Here is a 15,994-nt window from a genome sequence, read left to right on the forward strand (position 1 = left end):
TTTTGAGTTCCTTTTATACAGAGGAAGGGCTAAGTTCTTTGTTTCAGTGCTCAATAGGTTTGAATTAGCATATATATGTTGCTGCCTCCCTTCACCCCTCTTCCTTGCCTTTGTTATCTCCTTTTTCCAGCCGTTGCTATCCTTCCTGCCAGTCCCGTCCACTTAGCCAACTCATAATCTGCCCCCTTTCTTAATCACCGCCTACTTCATAGCTGCCTGCACAGTTCCGCCTATCCACTACCGCCCCGTAGTTTACCCGCCCTAATTCCTACCCCTCCCTTGACCCGACCTTATATAATCAAGTGTATTTCCGCAATAAATTAGACTAGCTCATTCTCACAGGCTGTCTCCGTGGTTTTTACCGCGCGTCTCCCACGCCTGGAGAACTTAGGCCTACGCGTTGGCCTAGGGGCTCACCGCCGAGCCGTGGAAGCCCGCCCGGTCCTTGTAGGTTGCTAACTTAGAATAGCAGCCCACAGCAGGGGTTGCTAACTTAGAATAGCAGCCCACAGCAGGGGTTGCTAACTTGGAATAGCAGCTCACAGCTGGGGGCCCGCCCGGGATCCTTTCCTTCCACCGCCCTCCGGCCCCTCTCTGCTGCTGCTGCTGCTGTCTACTGGCGACCATTTCAGCTCTCCAGGTAGGGACCCCATCGCCGTCTTTTCTTCTCCCACTATGGGCACCTCTCTCTCCTCACACCATACCCCTCAGGTTCGGCTTTTAGCCGCCCTGCTTGATACCAATGGAATCCGCGTTTCCCTGAAACAGCTCCAAAAATACTGGGACCTGCTACTCCCTTTTAATCCGTGGCTTGCCACCTGCCAGCTCTGGAGCCCAGACACATACTCTCGACTCATAGATCGAGTCACCTCTGCCATAGAGCATGAAAAGCGGTCTTTTCCGCACGGCCTGCTGCCTGCTCTAGTAGCCATACTCACCTGTCTCCTTGGTGCGCCGTCAGAAGCTATCCGAGACAAATCGGTTAAGCAACCCAATGACTATGAACCCGATGATCCTGGAGACACAAATTCTCTGTCTGACCAGCTCGCTGCCGCTCTCGAGCGTGAACCTCCCCGCCCGCGCTCCCCACGGCCCGCAGAAGCCGCTTCAGTAGCTCCTCAAAATAGCGGACTTTCTCCTTCTTCTTCCACCTCTGCCCAAAATGGCGCACTTCCGGCTTCTTCTTCACCTATGTCCGAGCCCGCTGGCGGGAACAAAGGCGCTTCCTCTCACCTTTACCCGCCCCTCCCTGTCTCATCATCTTCCGGCCCTGCCCCGGACATAATGTCGCCGCCATCTTGGCCGGCCCCCGGAAATGACGTGACTTCGCCGCCATCTTAGCCGGCGCCCAAAAATGACGTAACTACATCGCCATCTTGGCAGGTGCCTAGAAGTGACGTCGCTGCTCCGCCATCTTGTCCAGCACCCAAAAATATCCCGCCACCAGTTTGTTGCCGCCTTGACGCTGCTAAGCCATCATTTTCTCATCTGTTTCCCGCTACCGTTCATCCCTCACCACCACCGTATGGCAGCAGCTCCCCACGTACCGAAGCACATTCTCCCGCCCCCCAGCTATACCCGCTCAACTCGCTGCCCACGCAGCAACGCCCTCAGACTTGGCTTCCCTTCACAGCTGAAGAAGTTAAAACTCTTCGCAAAGCTGTTAAAGAAGACGGCATAGGTAGCCCATATGTCCAACAATTAATAGAAGAGTTAGGGGTTCAACTTGCTCTTCCTTATGACTGGATTTCTCTAGCCCGTTCCATCCTTCCGCCAGGCCAGTTCCTTGAATGGCGTGCTTACTATCAAGTAGCTGTTGATAAGCAAGTGGTAGAAAATGTCCAGGCGGGTATCCAAGATCCAGCTGACGCCTACACAGGAATTAACAACTATGCTGACCCTCGTTCTTATATAAACATAGATCCAGGGTTTTGGCACCGAGTAAAAGCTCTTGTCCAGCGATCGTTCTCTTTAGTTTCTACCAAGCAGTCCACCAAATTTACGCAAATGCTTCAAGACTCGCAAGAAACCTTTCCAGCATTTGTCGCACGCGTTTTAGAAGCATGCCAGCGGAAAATTACTAACGAAGATGCTCAGTTTGTGTTAGCAAAAGAACTCATTCTCGATGGGTGCCTTGCACCCTTCCGGGCCGTTATTCTTCCTATCCGTGATAAGCCAATACATGAATGGGTATTGGCTTGTCGAGATATTGACCCACAGACTAAAGCACTTACTGCTGCCTTCGCTTCCGCCATGGCTGTGTCATCTGCCTCCACTTCTGCCTGCTTTCGATGCGGTCAGCCCGGTCATTTTGTCCGCGAGTGCCCTCAACAGGCAGCTCCCCGCCCTGCCGTAGCACTGCACAGACCAAGAGGCCCCCCCACACCATGCCCGCGCTGTGGCAAGGGGTATCACTGGGCCCGCGATTGCCGCTCATCGCAACGTATCTCCCAGCCTTTAAACTTCCAGCGGGGCAGGCCTCAGCCCCTCCCCCAAGAGGCCCTCCAGAGAGCTCCAAAACCTTAATGTGGACAATGCCTATCAAACGTCACCAAAAACCTTCCTTAGAGCTTAAAATAAATGGACAATGGCTTGAAGGGCTCTTAGACTCTGGTGCTGAAATCTCTTGTATTCCCTTTGAAATCGCCGCCTTCAATCATTGGCCCCTCGAAACCGGCCCTCAAGTCATCGGCGCCACGGGAGCTGCTACCTCCTAGAAAACCTCCCAGCCTCTGCATTAGAGCGACCGAGAAGGTCACGAAGGCCAGATTCGTCCACTCGTCCTTTCTTCAGTCCAAACCATCCTGTGGGGAAGAGATGTACTCAGCCAGCTAAAAGCTCGAATCACCACAGAAGCCTTCATAGCTGCGCCGCCCCCCCCTTATAGGGGCCACTGCTCCCATCTCAAGACCTGACCCTATCCCTCTGGAATGGGACACAGAGGAGCCCATCTGGGTCGAGCAGTGGCCCTTGCCAACTCATAAACTGCAAGCTCTCTCTGCCCTCGTCGAAGAACAGCTACAAGCAGGGCATATTGAGCCGTCTACCAGTCCCTACAATTCGCCAGTCTTCGTCATCAATAAAAAGAACACGAGCAAGTTCCGCCTCCTTCATGACCTTCGAGAAATTAACAAACATATTAAGCCAATGGGATCACCTCAGCCTGGTTGCCCGCATCCCACTGCAGTCCCTCAGCATTTTTATGCAGCCACCATTGACATCAAAGATTGCTTTTTCTCCATTCCTCTTCACCCGCGAGACTGTCCACGATTTGCGTTTACAGTCCCGCGTACCAACAATCAAGGAGCAGCACTCCGATTCCAATGGCGAGTACTACCACAAGGCATGCGGAATAGTCCAACTATATGTCAGCTCTATGTCAATCATGCCATTGAGCCGCTACGCTCTAAGTTCCATCCAGAGCACACATACATCATCCACTATATGGATGACCTCCTTTTAGCAGCAAGTTCTAACACACTTCTCAGTGATTTACTCTCTGCAGTTACGACAAACCTTTCAAGTCTTGGATTAATAGTGCAACCTGACAAAGTCAACCCCCAGCCACCTTTCCAGTTCTTAGGCTTTCATTTTCATCAATATATTCGGCCCACCAGCCCGCAAATCCATGTTTCTGATCACATGACGCTGACTGAGCTCCAACAGCTTTGCGGACAAATCAATTGGCTTCGATCAGCACTCCCCATCACAACAGCGCAAATGCAACCCCTTTTCGAGCTCCTGCAGACTAAGTGCAGTCCATCCGCTGCAGTCGTTCGCCCCATCACCATCACCCCAGCTGCCAAAGAAGCCATCCAACAAGTAAATGCTGCGCTCCAGCAATGCCGCCTAGAGCGATTCTCTCCCGATCTCCCAATCCTTGCCTTAGTTTTGCCAACACCAGTCACCCCAACGGGTCTCCTATGGCAAGATAGTCCTCTTCTTTTTCTACACACGTCAAAAAGTAAACTCCCAAAAATCTGCCCATTTACAAGGGCTTGGATCACATTAGCCACTGACTTAGTACTTCTCTCCATACAAACATACGGCGTCCCGCCACACACCATCGTTTGGCCCTTTGATGCAAAAGAAGTTACCTCTCTCATCATGAATAATGCCCAAATGCAAAGCCTAATAGAATTCTTTCGTGGCTCTTTTGACAATCACTATCCGCATCATCCACTACTACAAGGGGTATCTCAATTAGCATTTTCCAACCCGTTCCATCCGCTGCCCGCAAGAAAGCCAATTCCTTTTGCCATCACTGCTTTCACCGATGCTTCAAAAAAGGCATTCGCTGCTGTCATATATACGCCAAGAGAACCTAAGCCACGACAATTGGTGTTTGCTAATGACTTTTCTGTCCAAACAGGTGAACTTTTAGCTGTCACCGCAGTCCTCAATCTCTACCCGGACCAGCCTCTTAACATCTTCACAGACAGCTTATACACTTTACAAGTGTGTCGCAGCCTCCCGCTTGCTACTTTCCTACCCAGTGACTTAACTATTGACCAAGCACTCGCTTTTGTACAGCGACTGCTTGAAGAAAGGCAACAACCCTGGTTCATTGCTCATATCAGAAGTCACTCTGGCCTGCCAGGACCGCTAGCTCAAGGAAATGCCCTCGCCGACGCTTTAGCATCCGGCCGCCATGTATGCCCAGTTGCCATTCAAGAAAACCTCACTGACAAAACAAGACTGGGAGACTTTGTCAACCAAGCTAAGCTCCTACACTCTCAATTCCACTTCTCAGCGCGATCCATTCAAAAGCTCTTCCCAGACCTCCCCATTGAAACATGTAAACATCTTGTGCGCTCCTGCCAAACATGTGCACCTTTGCTGCCTCCTGGACCCTTGCAGCCTCGCGGAGCTAATCCCTGCAGCCTACGGCCTAACTCCCGCTGGCAACTTGACGTCACACACGTTAGCGCCTTTGGACTCCTTAAGTATCTTTATGTTGCAGTTGATACTTTCTCGCACCTGTGCTATGCCGTGCCCCTCACAGGAGAGAGCGCTAAACATTGCATCAAAGCACTCCGACAAGCCATTCTATTCATGGGAATTCCCTGGGATCTCAAAACCGACAATGGACCAGCCTATCGCAGTGCCACCTTTGCCAGCTTCGTACAAATGTACCACATCACACACCATTTTGGCATCCCCTACAATCCACAAAGGCAAGGAATTGTTGAGCGCACTCACCAACAGCTCAAGCTACTCATTCAAAAAGAAAAAGCTTCCTCCCCCCATAAAGCCCCTGCTGACGTCATCACTGCCTGCCTTATTCATCACAATCTCCTGACCTTCGATGACAAGGGACTTTCCCCAACCCACAAACATTGGGGACCCATGTGGCAACCCTCACAAGTCCCTCTTGTTCACTGGAAAGACCCTGCCACAAATCTTTGGCAGGACCCGGCTCCCTTGCTAGCACAGGGGAGAGGTTTTGCTTGTATCTTCCCAGACTCTGAGCCACAACCACTCTGGGTTCCTGGGCGCTATATCAGGCCTACCACCGACCCCAAGGTTCCCCTTAATGATAAGTACCCTATGCCCTCTGTGAGAGACAACATTGACAGCAGAAGCCCAGATGTCGCCCCATTCACTCAAATTCAGCACCAACCAGCCCCTCCCTGAAATGCTTATATTTAAATAAGTGCTCTCTCCGAGTTTCTTTCTGCTGATTGCCCCTCCTCTATGAGGGCTCTCTTCTCCTTCTTTTGTCATTACAGATCTCTCAAAGGACCCAACTCTGCATACTCCACAAGAAAAGCCTTTGCTACCTCCGCAACCCGCCGTTGACAAGTGCCTGACCTTCACCAAAACGTGCTTTATAGTTCATCAGAAAAGAACTCTCAGTGCAGATGCTCCTCAAGCTCCCCTCGCACCCACTCTTACTCTGCTTCTTTCTTGTAATTTTCATTTTCTTAACAATCTTCTCAGCTGTTTGCCTCGCAGCTACAGCCCCAACAGATTGGAACCTCTGTCAACGCCTCCTCCTCGCTGTCGCCTTTCTACTTTTAATTGGCATTTTCACCTCTCTCGTCGTCCTTCTCCCATGACCACTATACGCCCCCAGGTAAATTCACCCGAGTCTACCTCTCCGACACCGTCGTCCATGGGAACCACACCAGCTCTTTCTCGCCGTGAACGACATCGACAACGTTTCTTTGCCCGCCGCCTAAGCCGTCTTTCCCTTGAAGATGATGACCCCATCGAACGCCAAGTTCTCCAACTCCTCCGACGAGCCCGCTCTGTTCATACCCCCGCCTCCTGTTCCCCTACCCTCCCCTACCTCATCCATCTCCTCATTCTCATGTTGTCTCTAGCCTCCTCTGCCCAAAGCTCCTCCTCCCATCAGCCATTCAACTGGACCCTGCAGACATTTCCAGAAAAACGTGTTCTCGCTTATAATGTTACTAGTGTCGCTCCCTCCTTTTTCACGCACGTCTGCCATCTTGCTGGAATTTCCTTCCATCCCGAATGCCAAGTGAGTAACATCAAAAAAGCAAAAGTAGGCTTCCACCATTCCTCATCCTGTCGAGGTGGGAATACAGCATGCCTGCTTTCTCGAAACAATCATCTCCTTGGCCCTCAATTTAACCCTGTGTCTAGTTTTTACATCTGTCCTGCTAGTGCTCGAGGTTGTCATGACCCATCACACTTCTACTGTCCCTCTTGGGGATGTGTGACCATGGCCCATGGATGGTCCGGCGCCCCCAACAGAGACCCGTATCTCTCTCTCCAAGTAGCCAACAATTCCCGTTGGGACTTCATTTCGCTGACAGTAAAAAACCCAAACGACGATACATGGCTGGCCGCTCGCCCCTATGGACTCCGGTTGTATATGAGCAACTATGATCGTGGCGCTTTGTTTGAAATCCAAAAGCGTGTTGTCTCCGCCCTACCCTCTGCTATTGGTCCCAACCACATCCTTAACCCTCCTCCCTCACCCACTGTTCACCTTCTTCCGTCCTCATCTACCCCCCTCAAAATCTCTTCCACCTCGGCCGCCGTCGTCCCTTCTACAAGCCCCACTTCCCCCCCCCCGCTTCAAGTATACAACCACATCCTCTCATCCCCTCTAGTCCCTACTTCAAACTCCTAAACGCCTCCTATTCCTCTCTCAATGCCTCCCACCCCAACCTCACTCGCTCTTGCTGGTTGTGTCTTTCCCCCAGCCTCCCCCTCTATGATCCACTTGCTATCCCTTCACCACTCTTTACTTCCTCCACTGACGATTCCCCCTCTTCCTGCAATTGGAATCAATCTACTCATGTCCCACTCACTTTTACGCACATCTCTTCCAAAGGTTTATGCATTCACCCCCGTTCTTCCCACACTCCTAGCCTTACTGCCTGTGCCAACTATGCCTCCCCAAACATCTCTGCCAAATACTTAGTTCCTCTAAACACCACCCAATGGCTCTGCTCTTCCACCGGACTTACCCCATGCTTATCTGTTGCCACACTTAACAAGACCAAAGAAACGTGTGCTCTCATCCTCCTCACGCCTCGAGTCGTCTATCACACTCCTCTACATTTCTTTGAAGCCTTTGATCACACTCAAAAAGCTATTTACCTCCACAAACGCGAACCTATTACTGCTGTACTCACTGTCACTTCCCTCCTAGCTACAGCTGGAGCTGCCACTGGTGTTGCAGCCCTAGCCACACAAGCCTCTGCCCTCCAAAACCTCAGACAAGCAGTAGACTCTGATATCATCTACCTCCGAGATGCAGTCAAATATCTTAGAGACTCCCTCAATTCCCTTTCAGAAGTTGTCCTGCAAAACCGCCGAGGCCTTGACCTCCTCCTCCTCAAAGAAGGTGGCCTATGTGCAGCTCTGGGAGAAGAATGCTGCATCTATGCCAACTATACCGGTTTAGTAGACTCCAGCTTAAAAGAACTTGAAAAAGGTCTCAACCAACGCCGACTTGAACGAGCCCAAACTGCTGGTTCCTGGGGCTTTCTGCAGCCCCTCCTCCCCTATCTCCTCCCGTTACTAACCCCAGTTCTGCTCATCATCCTAGGTCTCACCGTTGGTCCTTGGGCCATTCGACGAATCATCCGCCTTGCCAAAGATCATGCTGACAGTGTATTTTCCTCATTTGTTCAAATCCATTACCAACGTCTTGCTACCTCTGATTCCATTCCTCAATCTCGACCACGTCCTCACCCCCCTTCCCACTGTACATCCCGCCTGTGAAGCTGCTTGCTGTGAAGCTCTCTGACTTTAGCCGTCGGTACGGGTTCGCTTCCCTCGGCGTAAAGGGCTTGGGTGAACCCTCCGCCCCCCTTTATTGCTATACGTCTGAGAATTCTTCGCAGTTAAGCTAGCCACAGCGCTATCCACCCCAAAAAAGCGTGCGCAACATCATGTTAGATATTTCGTCTAGCACCGGCACGCACCAACCCTAAGGGCTATGTATACATTCTGGCCAAATGATATGTCATTTGCCCATCGCCAGTCAATCCTGCCCCCTTTTTCTCTCACCCTCCACAGCCCATCCCTCTACTCTCTCACACCTTTTTTTATAAAACAAAAGGAGCAATTGTTGCTGCCTCCCTTCACCCCTCCTCCTTGCCTTTGTTATCTCCCTTTTCCAGCCGTTGCTATCCTTCCCGCCAGTCCCGTCCACTTAGCCAACTCATAATCTGCCCCCTTTCTTAATCACCGCCTACTTCATAGCTGCCTGCACAGTTCCGCCTATCCACTACCGCCCCGTAGTTTACCCGCCCCAATTCCTACCCCTCCCTTGATCCGACCTTATATAATCAAGTGTATTTCCACAATAAATTAGACTAGCTCATTCTCACAGGCTGTCTCCGTGGTTTTTACCGCGCGTCTCCCACGCCTGGAGAACCTAGGCCTATGCGTTGGCCTAGGGGCTCACCGCCGAGCCGTGGAAGCCCGCCCGGTCCTCGTAGGTTGCTAACTTAGAATAGCAGCCCACAGCAGGGGTTGCTAACTTAGAATAGCAGCCCACAGCAGGGGTTGCTAACTTGGAATAGCAGCTCACATATATATATTCTACATCCTAGGTAAGCTTTTGGCATGGACTTCTTAATTCTAGATAAGCTTTTAGCACACTTGGTTTGCATTGATAAACTGTTTCCTTGGACTGGAGTTGTTGCCATGGTTACCAAGGGCAGGGCTGCAGTCTCTTACCATCCCACACCCACAAGTTAGGACAGACAGCTTAGGTTAAGGTTATCTCTTAAGAGACAACGAGCCTTCCACCCATAGCCCACATCAGATCAACTAAGGTGTGTTATGGTTATTGTGGATCACCTGACAGGGTGGGTAAAAGCATACCTTCTTGCTTCAGCTACATCATCAGGGACTTAAAAAATTATCATTGAACAAATCATTCCCCAAAATAGGTTAGTAGAAAATATAGATTCAGACAATGGTAGTCACTTTACATCCAGAGTGTTGCAAAATATTATGCAGGGTCTAGGTGTCACATGAAATCTCCATACACCCTGGCACTTGCCATCCTCAGGGAAAGTGGAAAGAATGAACCAAATCTTAAAAAAAGAAACATCTCTCTAAGTTAGTCTTACAAACCAAATACCATGGGTTAAATGTTTACCTATAACTCTGTTAATAATCTGAACTGCCCCTAGGAAGGAACTGGAAATTTCTCTTTATAAAATGCTTTTTGGTCTGTCCTTCCCTGGGAAACCTGGAGAACTCCCCTCCTTTGAGTCGAAGGATCTCTTTCTTCAAAATTATATACTGGGCTTGTCTTCTAATTTGTCAACCCTCAGACATCAGGGTTTGCTGGCTCAGACTCTGCCTCTCGAATTTTCAGTCCACCAACGCCAACGAGGCAGCTGGGTCCTAATAGGTCATGGAAAGTGTTCAAGCTCCAACCTACCTGGAAAGGACCTTATCAAGTCTTGCTGACAACTGATACAGCAGTCTGAATGGCAGAAAAAGACTGGACTCATTACACTTGAGTAAAAGGACCAGTACCTGAACCAGACGATAAGTACCCAACAAATTTGTCTGAGTCTTAGAAAATAATTTCAGCCCCAGATCACTTAAAGATCAAACTGATAAAACAATAACTGGGGGGTGGGATGTTGAGTTGTCATAACCAACAATGGCCCTAGTCCCATCAGAATACCAAAGGAGAAATTCAGACCTTAAGTTACAGGTGAAAATAATCTTACTAGCCATGATGTTTCAAACCCAAGAAGCAACTAGCCCCATCAAATTAGTTATAAATGTGACTGAAGGTCTGGAGTCCAGATGGTACAATTTGATGCCTGCCAAATAATAGACTGGGAATTTAGAGCACCAGTGATAGCTGAGTGGAGCAAATAAATGCCTATGCCCAGAGCCAGTGGAGAATGGTTATAGTCAAGCCCCCCTTACCCCTCCTGGGATGATATATGGTGGACCACCCAGTATAAGGGATGGACCGTGAATATAGGATGGGTCACACCAAGTTTGAGGCAATTAAAGAGTAAAATAACTTTTTATAAAGGTAATGCCCTGCCAGACTGCAAAAATCTTCAGTGCAATCTAGTAGTAGTAACTATTGAAAAAACAGACAAATTAGAAACTGGGAGCAGCACCAGGGACCAAGTATTTGATAGAGTATATGGAATGGGAGCAGGCATTACAGGTAAAGATCCTCTGGGGAGGTGCCATATCCCAGTCCTTCCTCCCCCTGTAGATATGACATCAACAACACCATTTCCAGCTAACCCTTCAGAAATACCACAGGGAAACCCACCAAAGGCCAGTTCCCCAATTCAAAATGATCCCAAAACAGTTAGGATACTTAAGTCAAAAGATTTAAAGCAAACCATAGAAATAGAGATAGGATATGGGGACACAAAAGCCTGTGTAGAATGGATCAAATATACAGTCCAGAGTCTAAACAAAAGCAACTATTGCATTTGTGCAACGGGCCAGCCCACAGCTCATATTGTACCCTTTCCACTAAGTATGGAAAAGCATGAAAAGGAATTTATTGCATGATACTCCTCTTCCAAAATGCTATTCATGGTGAAAATTGTAGTATGTTGTCCTCTCTCTTCCCACTGATCAAAAACCATACTTGCCTCTTGTCTAGGCCCAGGGAACCATTCTGCTTGTCACTCTAGACAGGAGCAAGGATTCTGGGACTTTGGAACCATGGCCTTATGTACTCAAGTGTGAAATGTAAGCAGTGATCATACTGACAATTTCTCCAGTTGGTCAAACCTCGAGCAGACTGTGGTGGTATTGTGGAAAGGGTATTCTCTGACCAATACTGCCTGAGAGGTGGGACAGAACCTGTGCTTTGGCCCAATTGGCTATCCCATTCACATTGGTATTTAAAAAAAAGCAAAAATAACATCTCAGGGAGGGAGAGAGAAGAGACGTTTACTTGGTTCTATTGATAAGCAGATCTATCTAAAAAATAGAGGAGTTCCCTGAGGAGTCCCAGATAAACTTAAGGCTGAAAATCAAGTAGCAGCTGGGTTTGAGTCATTCTTGTTCTGGTAGGTCACCATTAATAAAAATGTAGATTTGATTAATTATATTTATTATAATCAACAGAGATTTATTTATTATACCAGGAATGTAGTTAAGGAAATTGCAGAACAATTACATGCTACTAGCAGAATGGCATAAAAAAATCGAATGGCCTTAAATATGATACTAGCTGAGAAAGGGGGAGTCTATGTTATGATTGGAGGTAGTTGCTGTACATTCATCCCTAATAACACTGCCCCTGATGGAACTATCGCTAAAGCTTTAAGGCCTAACAGCCCTATCTGAAGAACTAGCAGAGAATTCTAGCTTTAGCAATTCCCTCACATGATGGCTTGAAAATTGGTTTGGAAAATGGAAAGGTGTTGCACTATCCATCTAAACTTCCCTCATTATTTCAGCTCAGGTACTTACCACAGCCCAATGCTGTATCATCCCATGTGCCAGAGGGCTAGTTCAAAGACTCATTGAAACTGCCCTAACCAAACAAATGCTCATACAGTATAGGCAAAGCAATCTGTAACCCCTTAAAGGAGATCCTTATGATGAAGAGTGTGGGATAGCACTTAGAAAATTTGAAAAATGGAAATGTAAAAACTAAAAAGAGTTTAAAAGAAAGAGGCGCAATTGTAAGAAACAAATATTGAAAAATGGAAATGTAAAAACTAAAAAGAGTTTAAAAGAAAGAGGCGCAATTGTAAGAAACAAATATTAGTTTAGTTTTCACATAAAGAAGAAAATATTAACCTGGTAGCCTACTGTCTCAATCTCCCACTCCCATGTTAAGCAGGAACAAAGGAAACCAGCTTAAGCCAGTCCTATAGGCAGTAAAAAAAGATGCCCAAGAAAGTCAATACCAGTTCAGCACTAAATTCCATCCCTCATTTGACAAAGGGGAACAGGTAAAAACTAAAATGGTTGGAATGTGATGGGGGAAGTGGTTAATCATAAACTTTTGCATGGGAAAGTTAGATCTTCTCAGATAGATTGTAACTTCTGAAGTATCCAATCTATGGAGAAACAGAGGGAGGGCTTGCATGCTAGGCTTAGGTGTATAAATTGTGTTATTTTTCTTTGTTTGAGGTGCCAGCCATGTTCTCTGGTTGTGCACCCCTTCTTGCAAGCTTGAGAATAAATTCTTTTCTTCTCCACAATCAAATGAACCTTATTTTCTTCTAGAAGAAAATTTTTCTTACATTGGGGAAAAGGAAATGATCAGACATTTCAGGGATTATTAGACACTGGCTCAGAAGTGACATTAATTTCAGGAGACACAAAATGTCACTGTGGTCCCCCAGTCAGAGTAGGGGCTTATGGAGGTGAGGTGATTAATGGAGTTTTAGCTCAGGTCCATCTCACAGTTGGTCCAGTGTGTCCCCAAACCATTCTGTGATTATTTTCCAGTTAAAGAATGCATGATTGGAATAGACATACTCAGTAACTTGCAGAATCCCCACTTTAGATATCTGACTTGTGGAGTAAGGGCTATTTATGGTTGGAAAGTCCATGTGGAAGTCACTGGAACTGCTGCTGCCTAACAAAATAGTAAACCAAAAGCAATACCAGATTGCTGGAGGGATTGGAGAAATTAGTGCCAACATCAAGGATTTGAGGGTTGCAGGGGTCCTGGTGATTCCCAACACATGTCCATTCAACTCTCCTATTTGGCCTGTACAGAAAACCAGTGGCTCTTGGAGGATGATAGTAGATTATCATAAACTTAACCAGGTGGTGACTCCAATAGCAGCTGCTGTCCCAGATGTGGTATCATCATTTGAGCAAACCAACACATCCCTTGGTACCTGGTGTGCAGTTGTTGATTTGGCAAATGCTTTTTTCTCAATTGCTATTAGTAAGGGCCACCAGAAAGTTTGCTTTCAGCTGCCAAGGCATTTGCATGAGAGAAGATGGGAGATAAATCCAAGTGAAATACAACGTTCTTCCCCCTCAGTGACTTTTCTAGTGGTGTGGGGCACATTGAGATATCCCTTCTAAAATGAAGGAAAAACTGTTTCATCTGACCTCTCCTATAATCAAAAAAAGAGACACAATACTTAGTTGGTCTCTTTGGATTTTGGAGACAACATATTCCTCATTTAGGTGTGCTATTCTGGTCCATTTACTGGGTGACCAGAAAGGCTACTAGTTTTGATTGGTGACCAGAACAAGAAGATGCTCTGTGTCAGGTCCAAGCTGCTATGCAAGTTGCACTACCACTTGGGCTATATGATTCAGCAGATTCAATGGTGCTGGAAGTTTCAGTGGCAAATATAGATGCTGTCTGGGGCCTTAGGCAGGCCCCTATAGGGGAATCACAATACAGACCCTTAGGATTTTGGAGCAAAGCCCTGGCATCCTCTGTAGATAACTACTCCCTGTTTTGGCATGCTACTGGGCCTTAGTAAAGACTGAATGCTTAACCATGGGCCATCAAGTTACCATGAGACCTGAGTTGACTATCATGAGCTGAGTATTGTCTGCCCCACCAAACCATAAAGTTGGGCATGCACAACAGCACTCCATAATAAAGTGGAAGTGGTATATACAGCATAGGGCTTGAGCAGGTCCTGAAGGCACAAGTAGGCTACGTGAGGAAGCAACCCAAATTCCCATGGTCACCACCCCTGCCATGTTACTTTCTCTTTCCCAGCCCACAGCTTTGGCCTCTTGAAGAGTCATTTAAAATCAGTTGGCTGAGGAAGAGAAAGCTCAGGCCTAGATTACAGATGGCTCTGCATGATATGCAGGTACCTGAAAGTGGACAGCTGCAATGCTGCAGTCCCTCTCTGGGACATCCCTGAAAGACATTGGTGAGGGCAAATCTTCCCAGTGGGCAGAACTTTGGGCAGTGCACCTGTTTGTTCATTTTGCTTGGAAGAAGAAAGGGCCAGAGGTGTGTTTGTACACTGATTCATGGGCTGTTGTTAGTGGTTTGCCTGGATGGTCAGGAATTGGAATGAACATGATTTGAAAAGTGGTGACAAAGAGGTATGGCGAAGAGGTTATGTGGATAGGTCTTTTTGAGTGGGCAAAAAACATGAAAACATTTGTGTCCACCATGAATGCTTACTAGAGGGTGATTCAGCAGAGGAAGATTTTAATAATCTTGTGGAAAAGATGACCTGTTCTGTGGCTAATGCTCAGTCTCTTTCCACAGCCAAACCTGTCATTGCCCAATGGGCTCATGAACAAAGTGGCCATGGAGTTAGGGATGGAGGTTATGCATTGGCTCAGCAATACAGTCTTCCCCTTACCAAGGCTGACTTGGCTACAACCACTGTTGCCTGCCCAATCTGGCAGCAGCAGAAACTCACACTCAGACCCCGATATGGCACCATTCCTTGAGGTGACCAGCCTGCTACCTGGTGGCAGGTTGGCTACATTGGACCACTTCTACCATGGAAGGGGCAGTTATTTGATTTAACTAGAAGAGACATATACTCTCAATATGGGTTTGTATTTCCTGCATGCAATGCTTCTTCCAAAACTACCATCCAAGGACTTACCAAATGTCTTATCTACCACCATGGCATTCCTCACAGCATTGCTTCTGATCAAGGAACCCATTTCACAGCCAATGATGTGTGGGAATGGGCACATGCCTATGAAATTCATGGTCATACCATGTTCCCCATCACCCTGAAGCAGCTGGATTAATAGAACAATGGAATGGCCTTTTGAAGATGTAATTACAGTGTGAACCTTGTGGGGATACCTTGCAGCACTGGGGCAGTGTTCTCCAGGAGGCTGCATATGCTCTAAATCAGTGTCTATGGTGCTGTTTCTCCCATAACCAGGATCCATAGGTCCAGGAATCAAGGGGTGGAAATTGAGGTGGCCCCAGTCACTATTATTCCTAGTGACCCACTAGAAAAAGTTTTGCTTTCTGTCCCTGCAACCTCAAACTCTACTGGTCTACAGGTTTTAGTCCCAAATAAGGATTGCTGTCACCAGGGAACACAACAATGATTCCATGCCTGGGGTGACTAATCCTGACTATCAAGGGGAAGTAGGACTGCATCTACATAATGGGGGTAAAAAAGAGTTTGCCTGGAATATGGGAGATCCTCTAGGGCATCTCCTAGTCCTGCCATGCCCAATGATTAATGTCAATGAAAAATTGCAACAACCCAATCCAAACAGGACTAACAATGGCACAGAATCTTCAGGAATGTAAGTTTGGTCATCCCATCAGGCAAGAACCACAGCCAGCTGAAGTGCTTGCGGAGGGCAATGGAACCATGGAATGGGTAGTGGAAGAAGGTAATGACAAATATGAACTTCAGCCACATGACTAGTTACAGAAATGAGGACCGTAATGGTCATGAATCTTTCTTCCTTGTTTCATTATGATGGTAATTGTATATGTACACAAAACAAATTTCTTTTTCTTTTTCCCCAAACTTTTCCCTTATCATATAACAAGTTGTATCAGTTTCATGTCATAATATTTGAGGATGTCAAATTTAAGAGTGAATATTACCCAAGTACTTGC

At 47.4% G+C, this 15,994-nt stretch overlaps 1 protein-coding gene across 1 annotated transcript; it reads left to right on the plus strand.

Annotated features, from left to right (window-relative positions):
* The first annotated feature begins 321 nt into the window (after positions 1-321).
* LOC131274394 (endogenous retrovirus group S71 member 1 Env polyprotein-like) lies at positions 322-8,818 on the plus strand. The gene is made up of 2 exons (XM_058280768.2): positions 322-640; positions 5,733-8,818. Exon 2 carries the CDS (start codon positions 6,059-6,061, stop codon positions 7,106-7,108), a length of 1,050 nt encoding a protein of 349 aa, XP_058136751.1. The 5' UTR covers positions 322-640; positions 5,733-6,058; the 3' UTR covers positions 7,109-8,818.
* The last annotated feature ends 7,176 nt before the right edge of the window (positions 8,819-15,994 follow it).

This window comes from Dasypus novemcinctus, chromosome 18 (assembly GCF_030445035.2).
Source record: "Dasypus novemcinctus isolate mDasNov1 chromosome 18, mDasNov1.1.hap2, whole genome shotgun sequence".
Taxonomy (NCBI): Eukaryota; Metazoa; Chordata; class Mammalia; order Cingulata; family Dasypodidae; genus Dasypus; species Dasypus novemcinctus.